This window comes from Esox lucius, chromosome 16 (assembly GCF_011004845.1).
Source record: "Esox lucius isolate fEsoLuc1 chromosome 16, fEsoLuc1.pri, whole genome shotgun sequence".
Lineage (NCBI taxonomy): Eukaryota > Metazoa > Chordata > Actinopteri > Esociformes > Esocidae > Esox > Esox lucius.
Window position 1 is genome coordinate 2,649,739 of NC_047584.1, and position 27,977 is coordinate 2,677,715.

Consider the following 27,977-nt stretch of genomic DNA (forward strand, 5'->3'; position numbering starts at 1 on the left):
ACCCTAATTGCTCCTTTAAGTACAGTAGCTCTATATAATGGCATCTTCTAAGTGACTCCAATGTAGATGTTTTTGTATACGCTTAAACTTGCTGGTATCAGCTTACTTTTTACAAGATTCAAGGTAAAGGTGCTCAATGGACCCAAGACATTGACAATTACTTCTGTTTTCCAGGGTGCTATCCAGTAGGGGTTGGAAGGAGAACATTGACCTTACACCAGTGTTTAGTGTCTGCCTTCTCTTGATGTAAGGTCAGTGGGACTCTTTAGTGTTTATTTCAGCATCTTGTTGGTTAATCTCATCAGTGACAGCTCTGGAGTAGGGGTGAGGAAAAGGACAGCAAAGCAGGCATCATGGATAGTAGTCCCACCACAATGGCCTGGTTATGCAATTTTCAGTGTTTACTAACAAGGCCTTATGCAAGTGTTGTCAGGCTTTTTAAAGCCACGGTGTTGTATCCCCTAATGCCTTAAGGATCAACTAACTACACAATAATTGACTACCAAGGATATATTAGCATCAGGATTTTGAGGTCATCGGCAGTACACTGCTGTCTCTTTGCTGTGTTGTTATTGTATCTTCCAATTTATTTGTAACTGTGTGCTTTACATTTTGTAGTGACATCTGTTGGCAAGAGCTGAAATTAAATAACGTCTGATAACATTGCTTTTGCATTATAGTTTAATTTACTAGTAACCCTAAATTGCTGGAAACACGTGAATAGTTGGAATTACTTTTGGTTGGGTTTACTCTTTTCGAGGACTTTTGAGACATTTACTCTAACGTCTTACATTTGTGTGATGTTTCAACATACCCCTGCCCAATTCCCTCCTTTCAAGTACTGTGTTACAAATGGGCTTGGCAATGTGTTCATATTTTACATATTTGTAATCTCTAGGAAATTGCAAAACCTGGGCCATAAGGCCATTGTCCTTATGATGTATAACTAATCCATAACCCTAATCCATAATCCATATACCATTAATCATTGTGTGTGACTGTTTTGTTTTGTCTAACGAATAATGTTTTACACTGGACCATTGTCACAGCTTATTACAGAATCAAACAAATCCCTTTAATGAAATTGCCCCTAATCAATTGTTATTTCAAGCGCTGTTTAGAACGTAATTGAAAGAGATTTTGTGTTATTCGAAAGGTCTTTTTTTTTGTCAGTCAGTGTTGGAGGGCATGGCTAGGCTATATGTTCCCATGATTCAGCGGTTAATACAGGCACTTGGAAGCTCTATGTATGCTATTCTTAAATTGCAGAAATGGCCAATACAGATACACACACCTATGAAGACCAGTTTGATCACTCTGGCTTTGATCTATGCGGTTTGACACAGACCCCCCCCCCCCCATCATTGGATTACAAAACAATAAGTGTACCAAACCACAGAGGGTGCTTTCCGCTGTTTGTCTGTTTTCTTGTCTGTATGTCTGTAAGTAATAAGGTACAAGGGTTTTTCAGATAGTGGCAATATTCCAACTAAGGGCAGTTCTTAATCTTGATTCCAACTAAGGGCAGTTCTTAATCTTGATACAGCCCTTTTCTGTGATATATTGGCCATTTGCCACAAATCCTAGATATGCCTTGTTGCTATAATATACCGACCATCAGTGTCATTGTGTGTATAGTGGTAGATCTCTATCTATTGACTGTTTTGACATTCTGGTCCAAAAGGTCTATTTCTGGTTATTTCCACCATGGGCAAACATGTTTGGTTCAGATGAAAAGTTTTGCAGTTAAAAAAAGGTTTACTTTTTACCTTGCTTGAAGTTGCTTCTGTGACACATTTTATAACCCAGTCCCATCCCTAAAACCATCACACCCTGAGTCGGTGAACTGGCACCTGTGTCCCCTCTGCCTCATTAACTATTGTGACGTCCCGGCCAATCAGAAAGCAACGTAGGCTTGGGCAAAGGCGAATCGCCACGCCTTTTAGTGGCATCTGCAGTGATGCACTACTTCCTTTCCAGGCTTTTGTCTCTCCTTCACGGCCACAGCTGTTGGGATAGGTGACACTCCATGCTGTCCTCCCAAAAACCTGCAGACACGCGTCGCTAACCCTCCTCACCAAAACACTAAATAGGAGCATTAGACACACGTGTTAAGGGACTGCTGGCTGAGGTTGCTTGTCCAGACACGCACGCACGCGCGCACACGTTTTACTATCCCTATAGGGTACCCAAAAAGTATTCCCATTCAATAATTTATATAAAACCAGTATGTATATATCTAATAAAATTTTATATGGGTAGGGTTAGGCCCAAAACCCCTAACCCTACCCATAAAACTTTGCCAGTAGTAATGCTATTTTGTAGTGAGGAGTTGTCTGATTTGCCCACAGGCTGGATTTCCTTGTTTTACTATTGTTTTAGTGATGTTTGTTACTCACAAGTGTACAATATGGACACAAAAACACTGTCTCTCTTTTTTTTGTGTCACCCCATACACACACACAAACTCCCCAGGGTGAAGCGCACAAAGAGCCCCCTCATCCACCTGCATTCACTTCTTCCATCCATAGGTTACATACTTTCCATATATTACACCACATGCTAAAGCATTGTGTCCTTTTGTCCCATGCTCGACTTCCGTCCACTCTGCTGCCTGATGTGTCATTACTCTGCCCCTCGAGTTGTCATGTCCTCGTCTTTTCGCACCCGTCGACTGCAACCCCCACTGCTCTTGGTTTCCTCTCTGCCCCGACTACAGCACAGCTCAGTGCTGCGAATATACCCACAAGGCCAGTCTGCCTTGTTGTGGATTTTTTGATTATGCACCAGCAGCATCGCACCCCAGCAGGGCATATTCAAACACGCAAATTAATTCCCGGTTAAATGCTGCTATATGCAGTCCGAGGAGAGGGGAGAGGAGAAATCAAACACTGCTTTGCGCTAGTGAGCATTACAGCCAGACAGGAGAGAATGAGGGGAGCCCTACAGACACCTGGTTATTAATGTGTAAATCGAAATGGCATAGTAAAAAAATTCTAAAACCACCACTGCTATGAGAGGGAAGAATTTCAATGGGCAAAATATATTGACCCATGTCAAACGGTTGTAAAATATTATTGCCCGCAACTGATTAGCAATTGCTTAATGAGGCAAAAAAAAAAGAAATGGATTTAATGAGTTGGAATTCTAAGCAAGTGTAAATCTCCGGAGAAGGACCATTGATCAGCTCAGAATGAGGAAGTTTGGCAGAGAGGCTTTATATTTTGGACTTCCCATAATAAACATCTTAATGGTTTTGCATACATTTTAGTGATCCATCAGCATTCCTACATGGGATTTTAAGTACATATAGGACACTTGCATTCGTAGTTCATCTGCAGTTTTGTCCATCCTCTTTCCATTGCCAGGCCTTTTCATCTGGACAGAAACCTTCATCTTGTTGTGTTTCTCTGTGAAATCCTCTTTTGTGTTCTCAAAGTCAGAATGATAATTTTTCCAGCTGAACAATGTATTGAGTGCAAACAGGTCATTCTAAGCCCTGGATCCTGCTTTTATAAGTCATACAACCCAGTCTAAGTAGCTTTTGTGACAGCCTAGACATAGCTTAGCTTGCTAGGCTTCCAACCTCCTAGGCTAGTTGTAATGAACTTTAGCGTGAAAGTACTTGGGCATGACTTTGTCTCAGAGCAATGCAAATGGAATTGCCCCCCGACGGGTTGGAATGCACCCAGCTGGCCTTTAAAAGGTGATAATTGGAAAATACAGGATGCAGCCAGAGTCTGGAGGAGGGACCTTCGCGTTCCACTGTGTTAGCCACTGCATAGATGGAGGATAGAGAGGGAGGGAGGGGATGGAGCAGTGTGTCAGACAAAAGGCTGGTAGTATGCATGTTTCATGTGTGAACCTGTACAGTAGATTCAGGTTTTAGTGGTAGGTTAAAGAGAACACTCTTAAAAATAGGCCTAGATGTCTTATTGAGATTGGCTTTGTAATGTTCTTAGACCTACACTAAAATGTTCAGATGAAACATCAAATGGGGGTTAAAACTCAGTAAACTGGTTAGTTACTGTGCTAATATTAATACACCGATCAGGTATAACACTATGACCACCTGCTTAATATTGTGTGTTTTTTGCTGCCTAAACAGCCCTGACCCGTCGAGGCATGGACTCCACTAGAAAGTGTGCTGTGGTATCTTGCACCAAGACGTTAGCAGCGGATCCTTTAAGTCCGGTAAGTTGCGAGGTGGGGCCGACATGGATCGGACCTGTTTGTCCAGCACATCCCACAGATGCTCGATTGAGATCTGCTGAATTTGGAGGCTAAGTCAACTCCTTGAACTCGTTGTTGTGTTCCTCAAACCATTCCTGAATAATTTTTGCTTTGTGGCAGGGTGCATTATCCTGCTGAAAGAGGTCAATGAAAGGGTGCCAAGAAAGGGAGCACATGGTCTGCAACAATGCTTAGGTAGGTGGTACGGGCCAAAGTAACATCCACATGAATGGCAGGATCCAAGGTTTCCCAGTCGAATATTGCCCAAAGCATCACACTGCCTCCGCCGACTTGCCACCTTCCCATAGTGCATCCTGGTGCCATGTGTTCTCCTGGTAAGCAACGCACACACATGTAGCCATCCACGTGATGTAAAAGAAAATGTGATTCATCAGACCAGGCCACCTTCTTCCATTGCTCCGTGGTGCAATTTTGATGCTCACATGCCCATTGTAGGCACTTTTGGCAGTGGACAGGGGTCAGCATGGGCACCCTGACTGGTCTGCGGCTTCCGCAGCCCCATACACAACAAACTGAGATGCACTGTGTGTTCTGTCACCTTTCTACCTGTATCAGCATGAACATTTTCAGCAATTTGAGCTACAGTAGCTCGTTTGTTGGATCGGACCACACGGGCCTGCCTTCGCTCCCCACGTGCATCAGTGAGCCTTGGCCACCCATGACCCTGTCATCGGTTCACCACTCTTCCTTCCTTGGACCACTTTTGATAGGTACTGACAACTGCAGACTGGGAACACCTCACAAGGGCTGCAGTTTTGGAGATGGTTTGATCTAGTCATCTAGCCATCACAATTTGGCCCTTGTCAAAGTCGCTCAGATCCTTACGCTTGCCCATTTTTTCTGCTTCTAACACTGATGGACAGAATGTTCCTTTGCAGACTAATTTATCCCACACACTGACAGGTGCCATGGTAATGAGATTATCAGTGTTATTCACTTCACCTGACCGTGGTCATAATGTTCTGGCTGATCGTTGTGTATGCTAATTTATATTCAGTGTGAATGAAACCTAGTACAGTATAAAGAAAATGAGGATGAACAGGTTTTGATTCCCCTTCTGATGCATGTTCTATGCTAGGCTCATGCCTCATGCTCAAAGGCAAGTTGAACGTTGCGTCTCTAACCCGCTTTTACAGCAGCATAATCCTGTACTGTATTGCAAAGCCTGACACAGCATTCCTTCACTTATAGGGGAAGGAAGTGGCCTAGTGAGGTTGAGAGGCCTGGACCGGGAGCGCTTCCCTTTACAAGGCTCAGTTGAAAGCATGTGCATGCTAGCGCTAGCCTGGTATAAGCCTCTGCAGCCGGACTCTATTAGCTCGTTCTCCTCTGAGAGGACGTGACAGCGATAAGGGTCTTTTGAAGTCCTTTACTGCAGGAGCTCTTTAGGGGAATGATGGAACCGCAGGGCTGGCTTTTGTGAACTGAAGTCTGTGACCTGAATGGCTGACTTAGGTCCCAATTCAATCAATTGCAGATAAGGGGGTAAAGCACACCGCTGATACCTTTTAGAGCATTTAGAAGTCAGTCTAAGCTTTTTATCTTTGGGTCATGGGATATTGGCACGAATCATGCCTGTGTTTAAGAGACAGAGTTAACTTATTTTCTGTTGCTTGAATTTGCCACTGATTGAATTGCTAGGCATTGTTTGGTTGTGTAATTGTACACAAGCTGCCCTAGCTATAAATCCAGGATCAGTTGATCCTGTCATAGTTGTAGTTTGTAAAAGAACTAAGCATTATCCATGAATGTCTGACCTTACTATTTGACAATGTCACTAGAGACCTCTTGAAAACATCACAGGTGCATTTTCCCTTTCAAACAAAGTGATGGATCATCCCGTCCTGTGCGACCTCTGTCAATCAGCAGATGTTTCCATCACAGCTATGTCAACGCCTGTCCTATGCTCAGTACAGGAAACCGCCTCAGGAAGTACCAGTGGAATCTTCTTAATGATTTCCTGTAGTTTTACAGTATGCAAGACATATCCCTTACCCTTTACTCTGACTCACTGAGTTTGTCTGTCATACAGTGAACATCACTGACATTGTAATCTACCCCCGGCCCACCTTGCGACCTCAACTTTCCACTGTTTATTTTTTTCTCCACCAGGCAAGATATGTCCTGTCCCCTATCATCCCCTTTATTCCTTATTTAGCCAAATTTTCCTGGTTAAAGCTCAAGTGTGCTTTAACCAGGAAAGCATTATACATAAAACACACATTAGAAAACACAATATATAAAAACAACCTGAAGCACTATAATGATGCAAAGTATAGAGTTTTAAAATCATATTTGATTAAACATCCGCATTTTGGATTGAAATCTGTGGTTTAACACTGAATTGAAATGCAGTGATTCAGCAAAATTTTTCAAGATGATATAATATAAATAAAGTGTGGCCTTCTTTATTTGTTTCAGTTTAAGAGTTTGGTGTGGGTGGCCATGATAGATATTTAAGTGGTCTTTCTGCCTTGAAAAACATATTTGGGAGACACTGCAAATAATTTTCATCCTATCACCAGGTGAGACTTTTTCCATCCAGGGTTGAACACTCAGGGACATGTGGAAAAACAATAGTTGTGGATGCCAAGCCATTTTGCTTTTTTCCATGCTGCCTTTCACATTCCAGTCTGCTAGGTCAACGTCTTTTAGGGCGCACGCAGTAGCTCACCAAATAACCTGATTTAGTTTTGCCAGCCCTCGAGCTGCCTGAAAGTAATTAGAGCACAATGAGACCAAAAATCTATGTTGACAATATATCTGCCCGTGTCATACCTGCAAAATTGTTAGCCTATGGAGCTTCCCAACCACTGGCACAGTCAAGGATAGAACCTGGACAGTAGTGGTCAGTTAATGCTAGAACAAAATCCCCCTTGATCCCTGCACCACACGGGAGGTGGTCCTTCTTGATCAAAATCTATCATAACACATTTGTTGTCATTTGTTCAATGGACAACAGAAGCATAGCGACCAGATGGCCATCCTGTTTTCAGACTTTTGCTAGTAATATCAGGGTTACATTTTGTTTCTTTGTCTACTCTGTGAGCTCTCAAGTTTGTGAACGTGTCAAAAGAAAAATACTGTCAAAAGAAGCAGTGGATGGAGTTACGGAAGAAATATACTGTCAGTTGTACAGGATGAAAACACCAAAGCATCAAAATCAGGTTTTTAATAGAATTTCAACTGTAAACAAATCAAAAGTCACTGTAACATACAGCTATGCTTTTTTAGATAGGCCTACTCCCTCCTATCAATTCCAGTAGGAATTCTCTTTGAATAAAAATTACAAAGCACTTATAACATGACCAGGAATGTTATAAAACACTGTGACCATCTTTACTGTTTATATAACTTTACACACACAGGCCAAGATGCTCTGTGATATATCAACTACGAGATTATTTACAGTACAATCAAGGTGCATATAGAGAACAGCTACAAACATAATTTTGATGCTTCAAAACCCAGGAAACATTGGGCATCAAAACCATTCATCTGGATGCTAAAACACCTTTTTCATAATGACGAAAACCTGATATTAAATGTCCATTTATTCACAGGAAGGAAGAGGCTATGGTGCCTGCCCAGCCCAACCCACCCTGCTCCACACCCCTGGTCTAGATATAGCCTAGGGCAAGGTTGGGTCCTCCATATCTCACGCTTTCCACATTAACTCCACTGTTTTTGTTTCTCGTAGTTTGGCAAAGTCTCCAATTTCCACACTTATACCGTGTGTCACTTGTGGGTATACAAATGAGAATCAAATGGAACCTCTGGCACAGTGGGTCACATTTTTACTCACAAATGAGCTCATTAACGGCAGCTAGCGTTAGCTAGTGTTAGCCTCCGAGGAATGCCCTGTGAGAACCCATGGCAGACTGCCCACAATAAACCAATAATTTAGCCCAAAAACACACAATATTTGGCCTTTCTCTACTGAGGGTTTATAGTGTAATATTGGTTACTTCTTATTCCAGTAGTGTTTTTTACATTTAATTAATTGCATCCATTTTGAAAAAGGCTAAACTTACAGGCAAAAAAAAGTGTTACACAAGCAAAAATTAACCAAATGATAGACTAAATCCGGTCCCAATGGTATTCAGATTGTGTTACAAGGGTTGGATGATTCTTTCAAAGTCCCGGGCTCTCCCTTGCTGTGGTTTAGCACTCTGCCCACATCATCCATAAGTGTGGGTTGTGTTCTTGGCAGTCATCTGATTTCAGCGGTGTAGTTCAGTAATCAGTGCCTGTGTTGCGGCAGGTTTCTGACACATGCACTCTCTACATGTGGTTCCCAGCAATTCTGAACCACTGGTTCCCCGCATCTCTCTCTCGCGCCGCGGCTAGGAAAACGTGTTGTTGATTTTAACGATGTGGTAGTGGTTAGTTACTCCTCTTGCTACTTCCTTGATAGTCACTTGTGGGCAACCTTTGTAACAAAGTTGATATTTAGGTTGCGCTTTTTCACAATTGAGAGAGCCATATTCTCCATTTCATTCAGTAACACGAAAGACACTCCCAAAAGATGCAACCTCGTCTCCCATTATGGAACCACACTAGGGGTCTTTGAGAATCTGTAGAGACAACATAGACCTGTTTTGTAATAGTGATGCCATTCTGTTGCTAGGATAATTCTGTGGCGTAGAAGGCTTCCCCTGGGATTGGACGGTTGTACTGTATGTTCAGTCTCCAGTTGAGCCATACTTCAATAGCAGGGAGACCTTACGCCTCTGCATGACAGTAAGTATTTGCTGTATTGATTGGGGAGTAACAGGACTAGAATACTTCACATGAAGCTGCCTCATACTAGAGAAACAGGGTTCTGTCTCGGACAAGGCTACTTAGTACTTACAATCAGTTGTTCTGTTATTAGCCCCAGAAAGGTTTAAAGACTTCTGTACTTTGACAGTTGAGGGAAAAGCCTATTATACAAGTCACTCACCTGGGAACAGTTGGCTTTTAATCCCTGTCCACTCCACACGCAATCTTGTTTTGGTTTGGTCGGAAGAGAGTAAAAGAGGAGTGGCCAAGAGAGGAGATGAGGAAAGGAGGAGGCGAAGGAGGGGTATAGATCGGAAAGTGTAGTAGAAGTGGGAAGAGATGAAAGGATTGGAGATGGAGGAGGGGAAAGTGGGACCATGTGGGAGGGTCACTACCAATGCATTTGTGCCCCAGTGTTGTGGGGGGTTTGTTGGGCAGGGCGTTCAGAAAACTCCCTGGTGTGACAGGAGCAATGGGGCCTAAGCCAATATTAATTAAAGACAGTGGTTGGCCCAGAGATAGGGGCAAAGGCAAGGCTGAAAAAGACCTGAGGTGTTTATCATAGGAGTCTTATCCTTTTCTCAAATCCTTGTTGTTGTTTTTTAAGTCGAAACAAAATATTGTAGGGTAAAGTAAAGAACATAATACAGTGGGGAGAACAAGTATTTGATACACTGCCAATTATGCAGGTTTTCCTACTTACAAAGCATGTAGAGGTCTGAAATGTTTATCATAGGTACACTTCAACTGTGAGAGATGGAATCTAAAACAAAAATCCAGAAAATCACATAGTATGATTTTTAAATAATTAATTAGCATTTTATTGCATGACATAATTATTTGATCACCTACCAACCAGTAAGGATTCTGGCTCTCACAGACCTGTTAGTTTTTCTTTAAGAAGCCCTCCTGTTCTCCACTCATTATCTGTATTAACTGCACCTGTTTGAACTCATTACCTGTATAAAAGACACCTGTCCACACACTCAATCAAACAGACTCCAACCTCTCCACAATGGCCAAGACCAGAGAGCAAGGACATCAGGGATAAAATTGTAGACCTGCACAAGGCTGGGATGGGCTACAGGACAATAGGCAAGCAGCTTGGTGAGAAGGCAACAACTGTTGGAAGAAGTTCAAGATGACGGTCAATCTCCCTCGGTCTGGGGCTCCATGCAAGATCTCACCTCGTGGGGCATCAATGATCATGAAGAAGATGAGGGACCAGCCCAGGACTACATGGGAGGACCTGGTCAATGACCTGAAGAGAGCTGGGACCACAAAAAACCATTAGTAACACATGCCGTCATGGATTAAAATCCTGCAGCGCACACAAGGTCCCCCTGTTCAAGCCAGCGCATGTCCAGGCCCGTCTGAAGTTTGCCAATGACCATCTGGATGATCCAGAGGAGGAATGGAATAATGTCATGTGGTCTGATGAGACAAAAATAGAGCATTTTGGTCTAAACTCCACTCGCCGTGTTTGGAGGAAGAAGAAGGATGAGTACAACCCCAAGAACACCATCCCAACCGTGAAGCATAGAGGTGGAAACGTCATTCTTTGGGGATGCTTTTCTGCAAAGGGGACAGGATGACTGCACCATATTGAAGGGAGGATGGATGGGGCCATGTATCGCGAGATCTTGTCCAACAACCTCCTTCCCTCAGTAAGAGCATTGAAGATGGGTTGTGGCAGGGTCTTCCAGCAGTGGCCTAGCCAGTCTCCAGACCTGAACCCAATAGAAAATCTTTGGAGGGAGCTGCCAGTCCGTATTGCCCAGCGACAGCCCCGAAACCTGAAGGATCTGGAGAAGGTCTGTATGGAGGAGTGGGCCAAAATCCCTGCTGCAGTGTGTGCAAACCTGGTCAAGAACTACAGGAAACGTATAATCTCTCTAATTGCAAACAAAGGTTTCTGTACCAAATATTAAGTTCTGCTTTTCTGATGTATCAAATACTTATGTCATGCAAAAAAATGCTAATTAATTACTTAAAAATCATACAATGTGATTTTCTGGATTTTTGTTTTAGATTCCAGCACTCACAGTTGAAGAGTACCTGAGATAAAAATGACAGACTTTTACATGCTTAGTGAGTGGAAAAACCTGCAATATCAGAAGTGTATCAAATACTTGTTCACCCCACTGTATATTTGATATTTGCCTATTATCAAAATGGGTTTAAGTTTGTTAGCAGTGTCGTGATTCCGATCCTAACTCTCCGCACAAATGAAACATGCATTTCCAGATGCATGTTTTATAGATGCTGTTTAATATATACCCACCGTGATTTCACATCAAAGATCTTTTGGGATGTGTCAGTATGGTTTGCCCCCTCCTCTGATTCAAGACCATATGACTAAGTAGGTTCAAATCCTGTCCCAGCCCTTTCACTATAGTGTACCTGCGTCACTCTTTAGTCCTTTGGTAATGCTAACTCTTCCATTGTGGTTTCTATATTTATTTATTTTTTACTTTATGTCCATATTATTTTCCAGAATATATAAAATATTTTCCAAGTACAACATTTACTTTTTTCAAGATTCAGGTGGGTATTTGTGAATATTAATTAATTAACATACTTACTTTACAAATCAACCATTAAATATTAAACAAATTGTTGCTTTGTACCACCAACAGTATTGAGTCTTAAAGGAGGTCTGGGGAGATGAAAATGCCTTCACGAATGGATCATTCTATGGATTACATTTTGTGAAAATGGTACTAATTATTGGTATTTTTTTGGTCTGGGCTTCATGAGGAATCACTACACTATGAGCACAAATCAAAGTATTGCTCTTTCACCCTCCCTCTCTTTCCATTCTTTTGTAAACACACACGCACGCGCATGCACACACCCCTTCCTTCCCCATTGGGATGAATGTACAAAACATGGTTCCAGTGTCCCAGAGGGTTTTGCCTTTCTTTTTAGCCATAGTTTAAGATGGACTTTTGGAAAATAACTATTATGAATAGCTTCCTATCTTGGAATGGTTCACTTCACGATACTCCTATTCAATAGAACACAGATGGCTGACATAGATAGGATTAATGTTAGCTTCGGGATCTTCCCAGAGCCGCCAGTTTTAGATATGGCTGGCTAGTCTCTAGGTCATGGTTTATCTACAATTATAATCATTAAGAGTTGTTCAATTATGAAAAGGATGATATACCGATTTTTCTTTATTTTGTTTGCCTTGATGCACTGTAAAGAGAAATATTACATTTGCAGTTGTTTTTTACTACCACTAGGGGGCACCCTCCAACTTAGCAGGGGCAGAGCTGCCTACTGAGACAAAATAGAGAGAATGCAAGGAGCAACACAAAAAAAAAATTTATTAAAAGGAATTTGGTCCGAACTACTGTGTTCAATTGTGACACAATGGTACGTATGCACTTTGAGAGGAAATCAGACAAACGCTGCAGCTGTCACATCTTACTGTTTAGTTCTCCAATTTATAATCTACCCTTCAGACATCACACACTAAGTTTATTTGGATCTTCTTTGCCTCCAACCCACCCATCTGTCAGATCTGAGTTGACGTGTGTCTGTGTGGGGGGAGGTAAACTCGACTCTGGCTAGCTGCTCAGTTGTTCTTCTGAAGACGTTGACCATTAACATGAACATGTGTGTGGTTGTTTTATTTTTCCTTCATCTTACTGCTTAGTTTAGGAGTGTTGCATGTACATTTTCGTAAAACAACCTTTAGTGCTATTTCTAGACAGTCAAATGCCTTCTTGCCTAAAGAACTTGTGTGTTGTTGATAATGTAGGCAAACGTTTGTGTATTCACAATGGGCCGGGTTACATAAGTACGTTTAGAATGAGCTGTGTGTGTGTGAGAGCAGTGTCTTAATAAATGCAGGTGAAGACAGTGTCAGATGGTCAGCATTCTGCTTCCTCTTAGACAGGCTTGGCCCTCTGCTGCCCCCAGTGCCTCCCGAAGGATAGCACTTTCAGTCAGGTGTGCGTGTGATGAGACCGTGACTTGCATATGTTTTAGAGGGGACATCTTTGAGCAGCTCGGGCTTTTAGCCAGTGCACTGGTGAAGTGGGCCCTGATCTCGTGCCTTTATTTTTAAGCTCTGCTGTGCTGTTTTGTGCATTTTTGTGGAGTCTTCATCTAACTGCGTGTCCATGTGTATTTCAGATGCTTTCTGGGCTTATAGAATGCAAGTCGATGGGTCTACGTTTGTGCTTGCATGAGTGGAGTGGGGTCTCTGTGTGTTTGTGTTTCTGTGTTTTTACTTGTGTGTGTGCGCGTGCATGCATGCGAGCGTGTGTGTGTGTGTGTGTGTGTGTGTGTGTGTGTAGCTTATGTGTCTCAGTGTGTGTCCGTACTTGTGTTTGGGGGGGGGTGCGGATTAGTGAGCTGACAGCAGAGTGTTAAGGGGCTGGCTATCCCAGTGCATGCTGATCTCTCTGCCTCCCCATTGGCCAATAAGCTCCTTAAAACCAAACAATCAATCTCTTTTTCTTTTTTCTCCCTGTCTTTCTCTCTCTCTCTGTCTCACTAATATATGTATAGAATCTTTCTATATATATATATCTTTTGCTCACTCTGTTTGTCACTTGTTGCCAACCTGCCTTGTTGCCAATTGTATATTGCATTTGTGTTTATGGGCCTTAATTATTGTTTTGCTTATTGTTCTAATACTTTTTATTGAAGGGTGTAAATTTCACACTTCATTTCTAATGTACCCTTCGGTAATATGTCCATTGTTACTAATTTGAATAGAATGAAATCTTACTTCTACTTTTTATTGCTCCCCACAGAACGAAGCCTACTCAATTGCAGTCTCCTTTTCATCTCCTCCTCAATGCCAACTGGATGGGAAAGCCAGAGGTCCCACCCCTCTGACCTTGTACTCCAGTTGGTTTTGACAAAATGGGGCAAGGAGAGAGAAGGCATGGATTATGCAGTTGAGAACAGGCACCAGTGTCAGATTGAGAATAGGCCACACGAGTCAACTCCTCCCACTTGTTAGCACTCTGTAAAGTCCTAACATTGGTGGAATACACAGTTAACACAACAGTGATGGCAATTGACCAAACCTATGTTGTCATTGTGCTGTCACTTTTAGTTATTTTGGGAAAAAACTGTTTTCAGAGTATATTCACTCTAGTTTTATTTTCTTTCTCAAGATGTCATTGTTACATTTTGACGCTCAACAGCAATTTGTTTATTTTTTCCTGAATGTGTCATTGTTACATTTTGATGCTCAAGAGCAATTAGGTTTAAGTGCTTTGCTCAAGGGCAAATCAACACCCTTTAATAATCTATTTAGCAGGTCCTTTTGAATGGCAGGCTTTGTAGGGAGGATTTAGGATCACAAGACAGGGATTGAAAACACAGCCCAACCACAGACGAGTGCAAATCTTTCACCAATAATCCTGCAGGAAGTACTGTCATGCCAGAATATCACCACACAATGACTAGAAAGTACCACTGGTAAGCATAAGCTTCCACTGTACCTATCCATCCGGACAGACAAACCGAGACACACACACACACACACACACACAATCCTGACTATGAGACAGAGGAAATATTTAGGAGACAACACAACCTTCAGTATTGACCATTTTGCTGCCCCACTGTCAGCTTGTAGAACCAGCCCCAAATACATTAGCATGAAATAAATGAGTCTCTCTCAGCACGTCAGGCCATGCTACCTACGGCCAAAGGTTTGACTCGCCCAGATGCAAGCTCCATCTGCCTTTTCCTACAATTAAATTCTTTAGTAGAGGTTTGTATCTATCTAAAAAAATCAAAGCATTGTTATCAGTTCTGGGTAACAATTAAGTACATTACTGTATGATTCAGGCAGGTTTTTCAAAAAGAGAATTAAAAGTGCATTATCATAATTTTCCACAGCTCAGTGTGGAGATACAGCCAGTGGCCACTCAATCAATTATCAGCTAGGGCCCCCTATTCCAGTGTTTGCCAATCCTGGGGCCTTATGTATCAATAGTGCGTATGCACAAATATGTGCATAAACCATGAGTACGCCAGTGTTGACGTTAAGGTTGACATTTATCAATGTTGAACTTGACGGTTAAAGGTGCGTATCTCTACACATTCCAAACGAGGCATACGCACAGCCTAGCGGTTGAATTGGAGAAATACCATGCTACTACGCAAAAGCTGGTTGCGGAATGTCATCTAAAACACATGGGAAAAATCTTATCAATACAGATATGAACAGCCAAACTGTTTCCTGCAACATCATAGGCTTATAGGCTACGGATGTAACATGCGTCAAAACCCTACAGCTTTTGGCTGATCCAGAAACTGTTAGGATTAATAGGTTGCAAAACAGCACTTTTTTGGGCCTATCCATAGTTTGAAAACAAGACAAACAATAGCCCCATATGCATTTGCGTAAAGCAACACATTCGACGTTGCTTATTTTACCATGCACTACAATATGCCGATTTATTTTAAAGATGCTCACTTGTATGACCTAGCTGGCTAATAATTTGTAATTTGACAACATTTACAATACATTTCAGAAATGACTTATTTAAAATTCTCGCTGAATGAAAATGAATTGAACACAAAATAGTTGCGCTTATTCACCACAAATCAAATAAAATCTACTCAAAATAGGTTACAGGCTATTGCTAAAACGAAAAATGCGTAGGATTTCCACATACGCCAGAATGTAATTAGAAACGTATGCAAGATAGATACATGAGGCCCCAAGTCCTGGGGACCCCAAGGGGTGCATGTTTTTGCCCTACCACTCACACACCTGATTCAAATGTTTTCCTAACACTCACCTGATTGACATAATCAACCTATCATCAAGTAATTAATTTTAATTTGGTGTGTTAGTGCTAGGGCAAAACCAAAAATGTGGCTTGATGGCATCAATCAGTCCCTGCAGATGTAGTTTTACCATAGATTCATGTGACCTCATCCCAAAGGTGCTGTTTTGGATTGAGATATGGGGATTGTGTGAGCCATTGGAGTAAACTGAAGTAACTGTCATGTTTGTTGATCCAGTTTGAGATGTTGCATGCTTTGTGACATTGTCCTACTGGAAGTATTCATTTGAAAACTGGTACACTGTGGCCCAAAGGGCTGCACATGGTCAGCACCAATGCTTAGGTACTTTGTGGCATTCAAATGATGCTTAGTTGTTATTACTTTGTCTACTGTGCCAAGAACACATTCCCCACTCCATTACACCACCACCATCCTGCACCATTGACACAAGCAGAAATCAAGATTTGTAAGAACAGGCATAATTTTTCTCGTCTATCAGTCGTCCAGTTTTTGGTGATTATGGTTTTAGTGATTATTTGCCCACTGTCATCTTCTTGTCCTTTGCTGAAAGGAGTGGATTCTGGTGCACCAACAATCAATCATCAAGCTTTATATATTGAATGGCAGGTGCATGATTCGCTTTTTGGTTACTGTGTGTAACAACCAGGTGTACCTAATATGGTGGCCACTGAGTGACTAACAAGGACAGGACATCTTTTTGACCTGCATTGGCCTTTAACAGTTAAGTAGGTATTTGGTGGATTGGACAGGACTGATTTAATACTGTATGAAATACTGAAAATAGTGTATTCATTACTACTTAATGTTAAAGGAATGTTTTTCCCAATAAACTGTTATTTTTTTAAGAGTCCATTGATAATTGCATCCCCAAAACATGTTAATGTCTTAATCACGATAAAGCCTTATCTGTCAGTACCTTGAATAAACTCCACAATGATTTATTGTATCAATCAAGTCCACTGGGATAAGATATTCAGTCAGGCTGATTGTTGGGAGGGTTAGTAGCAGGTCAAACGGGCACAAGCAGAGGACCAGTCAGAAAACATACGGGATCAACTTAACCCTCATCCCCGAACCACTCCTCCCATCTCTGCGCTTCAGTCGTACATTGCTGGGGGGAAATGGGAGCAATATACAGCTCTGGAAAAAATAAAGTGACAACTGCACCTTTTTCTTTCCTTTCTAAAAAGTCGAAAAGGAAGGTTCTGAGTGAGGAACAGAAGGGTTAAAATTAAGAGACCACTGCAAATTGAACGCTTCTGTTCCTCACTCAAAACTTTCATTATCAACGTTTTTGGAAAGGAAAGTAAAAGGTGCAGTGGTCTCTTAATTTTTTCCAGAGCAGTAGTTCTATACAATGTGGCTTAACAATGGTGAACCCACACACAGATAATGGTTCCTGTCACCTTAACTGACTAGCATTACCAAGAGAAAATAATACACTGATTATCGTATAGACAGCTAAGTATCGTGATAATATTGTATATATATTGTATTGTATACACAAAATAGCTAGTATATGTGCGCTCTATTGTGTGTGATTGTGCGTATTGGAGGTGGGATGGTTTAATATAATTTGGCCAGGTTAAATAAGTATATGCCAAACAAATTCTCTTCCCTGTCTGTGTGCTGGCCATTAATAAGGGAAACACAAATGCAAAATTATTCATTTTTGTATGCTATTTTCCTCTATCTATTAAGACATTTGAAGGGGGTGTCATTGAAGAACAAGCCCTTTACATAAACATAACTGGCAAAGAAAGTAAAAGATAAATACGTTAGTCATTTTTTAGCCTTTGAATTATCTCGACCTCCCTAGATTTTAACGGTCATTAGAAACCTTGGCACTTGGACCAATAATGCTTTTCAGAACAACTTTTTTGTTTGTTTGTCTCCATGACCGTTGCCATGGAGGTTAAATGGTAATTGTGTTTAGGGATACAAAGAGAAACAAGAGATCAGACGCATTCATACCCAGCAGATCAAAAACAAAAACCACAGGAACGGAACAGAGCGCTTGCAGACTTTTTTGGTTTGTGTTCTGGTTGTTGATATGAACTGCTGCCACTAAGTTTGTCCCCATGTACACTTGCCAAGACGTTTGAAAGAAAGGAGTAGTGAGGTGGAGCGATAAAGGGAGAGTGAGAGATAGGAAGGGTGTGTGATGAAAAGAGGAAGAAAGCTTGAAACTTGGACCCACAGTGGAGGGGGGGGGATAGGCAAGATGAAATGCGGAGAAAACGAGCAAAAAAAATATCTCGAAATAGTTGGACTGATGTAGTCGCCCCCACCCTCTGGTTTAGCCCAGTTAACATACAGACAGACCTTGTAGGTTTAGCGTAGTCAATCAGGGAGGAGAGAATTCTTCTTATGTAGATTTTTCAATTCTTTCACCATGTCAGTTAGTTGTGAGGTGCCATTGTCCGCCCCCTCCCCCATGTCTGTCCCCCACAAATCTCTCCCGTCTTTCTTTCTGCTTCCTCTGCCGCGACGAGTTGTGTCATCCCCTCATGGTCAGCACTTTTGTTCGCCTTTGTCTTTCAGGCCGTACCTCAGAAGTCCATCACTCTCTCTCTTTTTTTGATCTTCCTTTCTGCCTTGAATGCACAGGGGAACAGTTGTGGGCCTATCGCGGGTCTGTGCCAGTGGATTTCCACCAGTGGGGTGTCCTTTCAGTCTTACAATGGGGTTTCCCAAGGCCTGAATGGCTGTTGCAGAGTGCACACTCTCTCACTTTCAGAGAAAACTCTTTATTTTGTTTTCCCGGAGTCAATATAAATGCTAAGTTTAAAAGCTAACCCCCCCCTTCACACCCAACATCCCCCTTTCTCTGCAGCAATGAAGTTGTATTTGGCCTATTTTACCCTTCTTTAATTATCTCTAAGTTGGAACAATGGAACATGTTTTTATTCAGTGCCTTGCAAAAGTATTCAAACCCCTGTTAAATTATCTCATATTAATTCATTAGAAATGGAATATTTAAATATAATTGTTTGATATTTAATTTTTAAACACTGAAGCACAATTGATTCTTGTACGTTGACATTGGCAGATTTTAGGATTTTCTAGCTCAGGTTGGATGAATGACACTTGTGTACTGCAATTTTGAAGCTGTAGGGCTTTCTCCTTTTTGCACAGGAGCTACTCTAATTTTGTGTTTGCCTTGTTCTTTGGATCATTGTCCTACTGAAAAATAAAATTAATCAGAAGAATGTTTTTACGGACTGTAGCAGGTTCTTGTGAGATATTTCCCTGTATTTTTTGCTCTCCATTCTTCCTTCACTTTTAACAACATGCCCTGCCATGATTCTGCTGCCATCATTCTTAACTGCAGGAATGGTGTCTTGAATCATGGGCAGTGCTAGGTTTGGGCCACACATAGCTCTTTGAGTTTTGGCCAAAAAGCTTAATATTGGTCTCTTCTGACCACAAAACCCTTTTCCCCTATTGCAACAGGGTCCCTGTCATGATTTCAGATGGTACATTTTGAATAACTGCTTCTTTCTCTCCACCCTCCAATGCAGGCCAGTTTCATGCAGGGCTCTTGAATTGATTGATCGATGCTCCCTTACACCTCTCCCAGCCACTGAACTCTTTAGCTCCTTCAAAATGATTGTTGGCCTCTCTCACAAGTGTCCTTGTTTGAGTGCTGTGTTTTAAGGTACAGCCTTTTCTTGGCAGTGCCTGCATGTTGTTATGCAGCTTTTCCTGATAATTTTTCCTACTGTGCTTACCGGGGTATCCATTCACTTGAATATTAATATACACTCTGTTCCTGATCTATAGATTTGTATTACTGTATCTTTAACTTCTGTAGAACACTTTTTGGTTTTCATTTTCATTCAGATTCACAGAATCCATTGCTTATAGGGGTTTAATACTTCTGCATAAGGCAATATAAAAGGCATATTAAAGATGCATTTCAGGACATTTGAAAAGAAAAGCACTTTCAACCAGTGGCCAGAAATCCCACAATGCATCTTAATATTTACAGTTGTGCTCAAAAGTTTGCATACCCTTGGAGAATCGGTAATATATGTACTATTTGTAAAGAAAACATGAGTGAGTAGGCAAAACAAGTATTTTATTTCTTATGGGATTCACATTCAACTGTAGGTCATAACAGAAGTGCACAATCATAAAACAAAACATGGCAACAAAGAAAAAATTAACTGACCCCTGTTCTAAAGTCTGCATACCCTTAGTTCTTAATACTGTGTATCGCCCTCTTTAGCATCATTTACATATTTTGTAATAGTTGTCTATGAGGCCCCAAATTCTTGCAGGTGGTATAGCTGCCCATTCATCTTGGCAAAATGCCTAAGTCTTGCAAAGTGTTTGGTCGTCTTGCATGAACCGCACGTTTGAGATCTCCCCAGAGTGGCTCAATGATATTAAGGGTCAACTTGGGCTTTTGCTTGGGGTCATTGTCATGCTGGAAAGTCCAAGAGCGTCCCATGCACAGCTTTTGCGCAGAATAATGAAAATTGTCTGCCATACTTTTCTGATAACATGCATTCATTTTGCCATCATTTTCCATAAGATTCCCTGTGCCTTTAGAGCTCACACAACCCCAAAACATCAGTGAGCCACCATCATGCTTCACAATGAGGATGGTATTCTGTTCGCTATATGCTTGTTGACCCCTTTTCAAACATAGCGCTTATGGCTGTGACCATAAATCTCTATTTTGGTCTTGTCACTCCCAATTACAGTGTGACAGAAGCTGTGAGGCATGTCAAGGTGTTGTCAGGCATATTGTAACCAGGCTTTTTTGTGGCATTGGCGCAGTAAAGGCGTCTTTCTGGCAACTCGACCATGCAGCTCATTATCGTTGTATTGTGTTCCTTGAAACAACCACACTGTCTTTTTCCAGAGCGGTCTGTATTTCTCCTGAGGTTACCTGTGGGTCTTTCTTTGTATCCCGATTAATTGTTCTGGCAGTTTTGGCTGAAATCTTTCTTGGTCTACCTGACCTTGGCTTGGTATCAAGAGGCTCCCCTGTCTCAGTTCCAAAGTGTTAAGCTGCTATATTATGGTGCTAGGGGATATGAGGAATGTCCATTCTAACTTTATTCAGTCTCCTCCAGTTTTAAATTTTAGGAGGAGATGAGGTCTTGGTCCACACCTCTGGAGTACCTGGTTTGGGGGGCCCGTTGCTGTCCTTGTCCTTGTCCACCTGGTCATACTTTTGACCTAGTCTAGAATCAAATAGACTCTGGATTTAGCCCAGAGAAATGTATTTATTATTCCAATTGGACTCTTGATATCTCACCCGGCACAGCCAGAAGAGGACTGGTCACCCCTCTGAGCCTGGGTCTTCTCTAGGTTTCTTCCTAAAATTCGGGCTTCTTTGGGAGTTTTTCCTAGCCACTGAAATCCAACACTACTGTTGTTTGCTCCTTGGGGTTTAAGGCCGGGTGTCTCTGTAAAGCACTTTGTGACAACTGCTGTTGTAAAAAGGGCTTTATAAATAAATTTGATTGATTGATTGAGATCCCTGAATTTTCCACTTCTTAATAAGTGATTGAACAGTACTGACTGGCATTTGCAAGGCTTTAGTTATCTTTTTATATATTTTTCCATCTTCGTAAAGTTCCATGACCTTGTTACGTTGGTCTTTTGACAGTTATTTTCTGCTCCCAATGGCTCAGTGTCTAGCCTGCTCAGTGCATCTACGTGAGAGATAACAAACTCATTGGCTATTCATACACAGACACTAACTGCAATTTAAAAAGCCACAGGTGTGGGAAATTCATCTTTAATTGCCATTTTCAACTGTGTGTGTCACCTTGTGTGTCTGTAACAAGGCCAAACATTCAAAGGTATGTCAACTTTTGATCAGTGCCATTTCTGTTTTCATTATCATTTAAAAAGAAGCCAAACAATTATGTGATAATAAGTGGCTTCATATGATCACTTTCCTTAAATAAAAGACCGTTTTTTGCATGTTCAATCATATTTTCAAAATCAATGCCAAAATGTCACAATTTCTGCCAAGGTATGCAAACTTATGCGCACAACTGTTTAATATGAAACATATGACTTTTGATCATATGACTTTAGAGACCGAAACCTATTTGTCAAAATGTTTGCTAGGTCCCGAATCCAATTGTTACTCTTTCTAAATATTCCTTACTTGTGTGTCTCTCTCCCTACCCAATACCTCAGATAATAACGCCTCCCCTGTTTCAGTGGTGTAGCAGATTGTAGGCCAGTGTTCATGTGTGGAGGGAGGAAGTGAACTAGATGAGAATATTCTGTCTGACTTTGCTTCATCCGTACAGGGACTTTTGTGTGACGTTCAGGCGTGAGAGTCCAGAAAAAAACAACTAAGGAATGAGACAAGGCTGGGAGAGAAGGGAGGTTGAGATAGGGGAATGGGGAGTCACAAGGCAGGGTTTACGAAGAGAACAAAAGGATTGGGTATGGGTAGAGATTTACATGTTTGAAGCGTGGGGACGTGACATATAGATGAGGTTAGAGGGGAAATCTGCCATTTTATAATATTTAATTACTATAGAATCTAACAATCGATTTGGACCCATACCCTGTAAATAATGGTTAGGACAAGAATAATCCTTATATATCTTCAAAAGCTACCTGTGGATCCCTGACATTTCATACTAATCCCACACCAACAGCCAGTATACTGTTATCATAAGTAGTATTATAAGTAGTTCAAGCATTCTATGTAATGTATTTTAAGAGAATTTAATGTTTTCTTATGAATGAAAAATGGAAGTTAATGGATTTATTGGCCCATCATTTTACTAGTTTCTGACAGCTAGTTGGCGCAGTTTCCAGCTGAACTCTTTTATTCATTTAAATATGAAAGTGTATCATTGACACAACTCAATTTAAATTGAAAATAGACTTTGTAATTATTGGTGAATAAACTCATTCAAATCCAAAATATCTTTTTTGTGGTGGGGTACACATTATTCCTGCGTATTTCAAAAAGAAACACACGGCTATACGAACAGCTGATTTCTAACAAGTAAAACATTGACTTTGAGAAAGCTAATGTAAATGATTACACACAAAAAAAAACATTTTATCATTTCTCCTAGTGAACAGCTTGTTAAAGGGATCGTAATTGCTGCTTTGAAATTTCATTTACGAGTCGTGGCTTGTGACGTCGCCTGGTATGGCGCAGCCGGGGCCCCACCCTGGAGCCAGGCCCGGGGTTGGGGCTCGTACGCGAGCGCCTGGTGACCGGGCCTTTTCCCATCAGTGCACGTTGCACCAGGACACCCTAGGCCGCAGGTCGATGATCGACTTTGTTGTCGTTTCATCTGACCTGCGGCCGTATGTCTTGGACACTCGGGTGAAGAGAGGGGCGGAGCTGTCAACTGATCACCACCTGGTGGTGAGTTGGATCCGATGGCGGGGGAGGAAGCTGGACAGACTCGGCAGGCCCAAGCGTACTGTTAGGGTCTGCTGGGAACGTCTGGCCGAGTCTCCTGTCAAAAAGATTTTTAACTCCCACCTTCGGCAGAGCTTCGACTGGATCCCGAGGGAGGCTGGAGATATTGAGTCCGAGTGGACCATGTTCTCCACCGCCATTGTCGAAGCGGCCGCTCGGAGCTGTGGCCGTAAGGTCTCCGGTGCCTGTTGAGGCGGCAATCCCTGAACCCGGTGGTGGACACCGGAAGTAAGGGATGCCGTCAAGCTGAAGAAGGAGTCCTATCAGGCCTGGTTGGCTTGTGGGACTCCTGAGGCAGCTGACGGGTACCGACAGGCCAAGCGGACTGCAGCCCGGGTGGTTGTGGAGGCAAAAACTCGGGCCTGGGAGGAGTTCGGTGAGGCCATGGAGAAGGACTATCGGCTGGCCTCGAAGAGATTCTGGTAAACCATCCGGCGCCTCAGGAGAGGGAAACTGCCCTACCAACGCTGTTTACAGTAGAGGTGGGCAGCTGTTGACCTCAACTGAGGATGTCGTCGGGCGGTGATGGAGTACTTCGAGGATCTCCTCAATCCCGCCGTCACGTCTTCCATTGAGGAAGCAGAGGATGAGGGCTCAGAGGTGGACTCGTCCATCACCCGGGCTGAAGTCACAGAGGTGGTCAAGAAACTCCTCGGTGGCAAGGCACCGGGGGTGGATGAGATCCGCCCTGAGTACCTCAAGTCTCTGGATGTTGTGGGGCTGTCTTGGTTGACACGCCTGTGCAACATCTCATGGCAGTCGGGGACAGTGCCTCTGGGATGGTAGACCGGGGTGGTGGTCCCTCTTTTTAAGAAGGGGGACCAGAGGGTGTGTTCCAACTATAGGGGGATCACACTTCTCAGCCTCCCCGGGAAAGTCTATGCCAGGGTTCTGGAGAGGAGAATATGGCCGATAGTAGAACCTCGGATTCAGGAGGAAGAGTATGGAACACTGGACCAGCTCTATACCCTCTACAGGGTGATGGAGGGTTCATGGGAGTTTGCCCAACCAATCCACATGTGTTTTGTGGATTTGGTGAAGGCATTCGACTGTGTCCCTCGAGGCATCCTGTGGAGAGTGCTTCGGGAATATTGGGTCCTGGGTCCTTTGCTAAAGGCTGTCAGGTCCCTGTACGACTGAAGCAGGAGCTTGGTCCACATTGCCGGCAGTAAGTCAGACTTGTTCCCTGTGCATGTTGGACTCCGGCAGGGCTGCCCTTTGTCACCGGTTCTGTTCGTAATTTTTATGGACAGAATTTCTAGGCGCAGCCAGGGGCCGGAGGGTGTCAGGTTTGGGGACCGCACGATTTCGTCTCTGCTCTTTGCGGATGATGTTGTCGTGTTGGCCCCTTCAAGCCAGGACCTTCAGCATGCACTGGGACGGTTTGCAGCCGAATGTGAAGCGGTGGGGATGAAAATCAGTACCTCCAAATCCGAGGCCATGTTCCTCAGTCGGAAAAGGGTGGCTTGCCCACTTCAGGTTGGTGGAGAATGCCTGCCTCAAGTGGAGGAGTTTAAGTATCTAGGGGTCTTGTTCACGAGTGAGGGAAGGATGGAACGGGAGATTGACAGACGGATTGGTGCAGCTTCTGCAGTAATGCGGTCGATGTATCGGTCTGTCGTGGTGAAGAAAGAGCTGAGCCGCAAGGCGAAGCTCTCGATTTACCGGTCAATCTACGTTCCTACTCTCACCTATGGTCATGAGCTTTGGGTCATGACCGAAAGGACAAGATCCCAGATACAGGCGGCCGAAATGAGCTTTCTCCGCAGGGTTGGCTGGGCGATCCCTTAGGTGAGAAGCTCGGTCACCCGGGAGGAGCTCAGAGTAGAGCCGCTGCTCCTCCACATCGAGAGGGGTCAGCTGAGGTGGCTTGGGCATCTGTTTTGGATGCCTCCGGAACGCCTTCCTGGGAAGGTGTTCCGGTCCCGTCGCACCGGGAGGAGACCCCGGGGAAGACCTAGGACACGCTGGAGGGACTATGTCTCCTGGCTGGCCTGGGAACGCCTCGGTGTCCCCTCGGAAGAGCTGGAGGAAGTGTCTGGGGAGAGGGAAGTCTGGGCATCCCTGCTTAGACTTCTGCCCCTGCTACCCGGCCCCGGATAAGCGGAAGATGATGGATGGATGGCTTGTCAATAAAATTTGGTTAAGTAGAAAAGCTATATTTAAACAAAACTAACTTAGCTATCCTCACTTACTCTGCCTCTATCTCTCCAACTCTCCTCATCTCCTCACTAGTACCCCCCAGCACATTGTGAAGGTAATGAGAAAACCTATCTTAATGAAAATGAGAACTATATACAGTGCACTCCAAAACTATGTGGACATATAAGCATTATGCAAAAAAATGTAGTCATTGTCACGTCCTTTGCGTGTAATGATTGCCTGAATTCTACAACCCATAAACATCACCAGAGAATGGGTATGTACCCTGGTGATGCTCTACCAGGCCTGTACTGCAGGCATCTTTAGTTTCTGCTTGTTTTGTCTTTTAACCTTCTGTCTAGTCTTTAGCATGTTAAAGACATACTCCGTTTGAATCAGATTGGGTTATTGACTTGGCCAATCAAGAACTTTCCACATTCAGATTGGAAATCTCTTTGGTAGCTATGGCTGTGTTTGTGTGGTCATTGACCTGCTGCTATGATGATGTGCCTCTAATGAGTTTACATACATTTGGTTGTATCTGATCAAACAAGATGTGTCTGTACATGTCAGAATTCATCCTACTTCTGGTATCTTTAAATCATCATGGAAGACATGAGCTAGTTCAATTGGAAACCATATATGCCCAAAACAACACCCTCTACAGCATATTTCAGTTTCTGTTTTCCTCTGCACTTTCCTCTTGCTGTCACTCTGCTAAATGTACATTTTGTTTCATCGGTTTTCAGAGCTCACCAGGTCCTACTAGAAACCTTTTAGGTCACCTGGCTAAATCACGTTTTTGCACTTTAGGGTCCAGCCTCTTTAATTTGGTGGTTGATGTCTTCAGTGGGTGGTGGTGGCTGACATCCATGCCTATCTGAGTGTTCCTGGTCTGTTGTATACAGTGCCGAGAAAAAGTATTTTCATCGTTTGATTCCCAAACATTGCCACCACCATGCTTGACCATTTGTATTAGGTTTTTAACAGGGAATATCTAAGATATAGGATTTCCTAGCACAGACATTTCCTTGTTTTTTCTGTCTCCTCAAAAAGATTTGACCAAATTCATTGTGAAAATCTGAAAAGTGGCAAAAGCTTTTTTCTGGCACCTTTGTTGTTATTATGGTCAGCATCTTTGGTCATGCCCTGTATAGATTTTCCCTAGTGTAGCAGGTTGTTTGCCATTGCACTCAAGTGTTTTTTTCTTCTAACAATCTTACAAAGTAATATACAAAATTGTCCGTTCCCATCCAGCTCCAACATTATTAACAGTATATAAACTTGCATGAAGCATAAAATGGCCTTATAACCTACCATTTGTTTGTCAGCATAAATAACACATACAGTGGGGAGAACGCTAATTCAAGAAGCATTAGTTCAGTATCCTCTGCATCAGCGTTTGTAGGTTCCATTACAGGCTCAATGTCCAGAAACAAATAACTTTCTTCTAAAACTCATCAATCTATTGTCAGTCTACTGAGAAATGAAGACTATTTCATACCAGAAATTGCCAAGAAACTGAAGATCTTGTGCAATGATGTGTAGTACTCCCTTTACAGAAAGGTGAAATCTGGCTCTAACCAGAATTCAAAGAGGAGTGGGAGGCCCCAGTGCACAACTGAGCGAGAGGACATACATTAGAGTGTCTAGTTTGAGAATCAGGTGCCTCACAGGTCCTCAGCAGGCAGCTTCATTAAATAGCACCTGGAAAACACCAGTCTCAATGACGGTGAAGAGGCGAGTCCGTGATGCTGGTCTTCTAGACAAAGTTCTTCCTTTGTCCAGTGTCTGTGTTCTTTTTCCCATCTTATTCTTTTCTTTTTATTGCCCAGTGTGAGATACATTTTTCTTTTCAACTCTGCCTAAATGAACTAAACAAAAAACATCTTGCAAGAAACATTTCTCAGTTACCCACAAGCAAAATAACTGGTAAAAAAAAATCTAATCTTTATCTTTGATGTTTTTTGTCTCATTCTGAACGAGAAGAAAGAAGCATTTGAATAGAAGGTTTCTACTGTTAGATCCAGAATCACGCTGTTGATTTAGACAGGTGATAATGCTGCAAGATATCTTATCTAAATAAGTATTCAGGCCCTTTTTCATGACACTCAAATTGATCTTAGATCTAGAGGCACACACATATTTGTATAATAAATTGCTAAAGCATTGACAGTTCCCAGGAGCTCAGGTGGATCCATCATTGTGAAATGGAAGAAGTTTGGAACCAACACCAGATCATTGGTCAGGGAGGGGAGATGAGAGAAACTTTTAAAAGGACAACTACCTCTGGTCTCTATGAATCAACCTTTATGTTTGAGTGGTTAGATGGAAGTAATTCCCAAGTTAAAGGCATTTGACATGCTTTCTGGAGTTTGCCAAGGACTCTGAGAGAAAAGAGGAAAAAGATTTTCTGGTCTGATGAGACAAAATGTTAATAATTTAGATGGAATGGGAAGCACTACGTCTGGCAAATTAAAGGTACCGTGCAACACCTGGCATATACCATCCATATGGTGAAGCATGGTGGTGAGTTGAAGTAGAGTTAGTATACATCTAATCAGCAGCAAATCCGGCAGACCTCTTCAGTCTG

The 27,977-nt window shown here is 42.5% G+C and overlaps 1 protein-coding gene across 5 annotated transcripts in view; it reads left to right on the forward strand.

The window, feature by feature from the left end:
• The window catches only part of clybl (citrate lyase beta like), a 130,354-nt gene that overhangs the window by 29,059 nt on the left and 73,318 nt on the right, over positions 1 to 27,977 (forward strand). For 3 of the 5 annotated variants that reach the window (XM_034286721.1, XM_034286723.1, XM_034286722.1), the window contains exon 2: positions 175 to 246. The exons of 1 other annotated variant lie outside the window; for it this stretch is intronic. In XM_034286721.1, the coding sequence (XP_034142612.1) occupies positions 175 to 246 (72 nt within the window). Of the gene's footprint in view, positions 1 to 174; positions 247 to 4,152; positions 4,195 to 4,353; positions 4,429 to 27,977 lie in introns of those variants that run through there. One more of the 5 variants, XM_034286724.1, reaches the window with a different exon arrangement.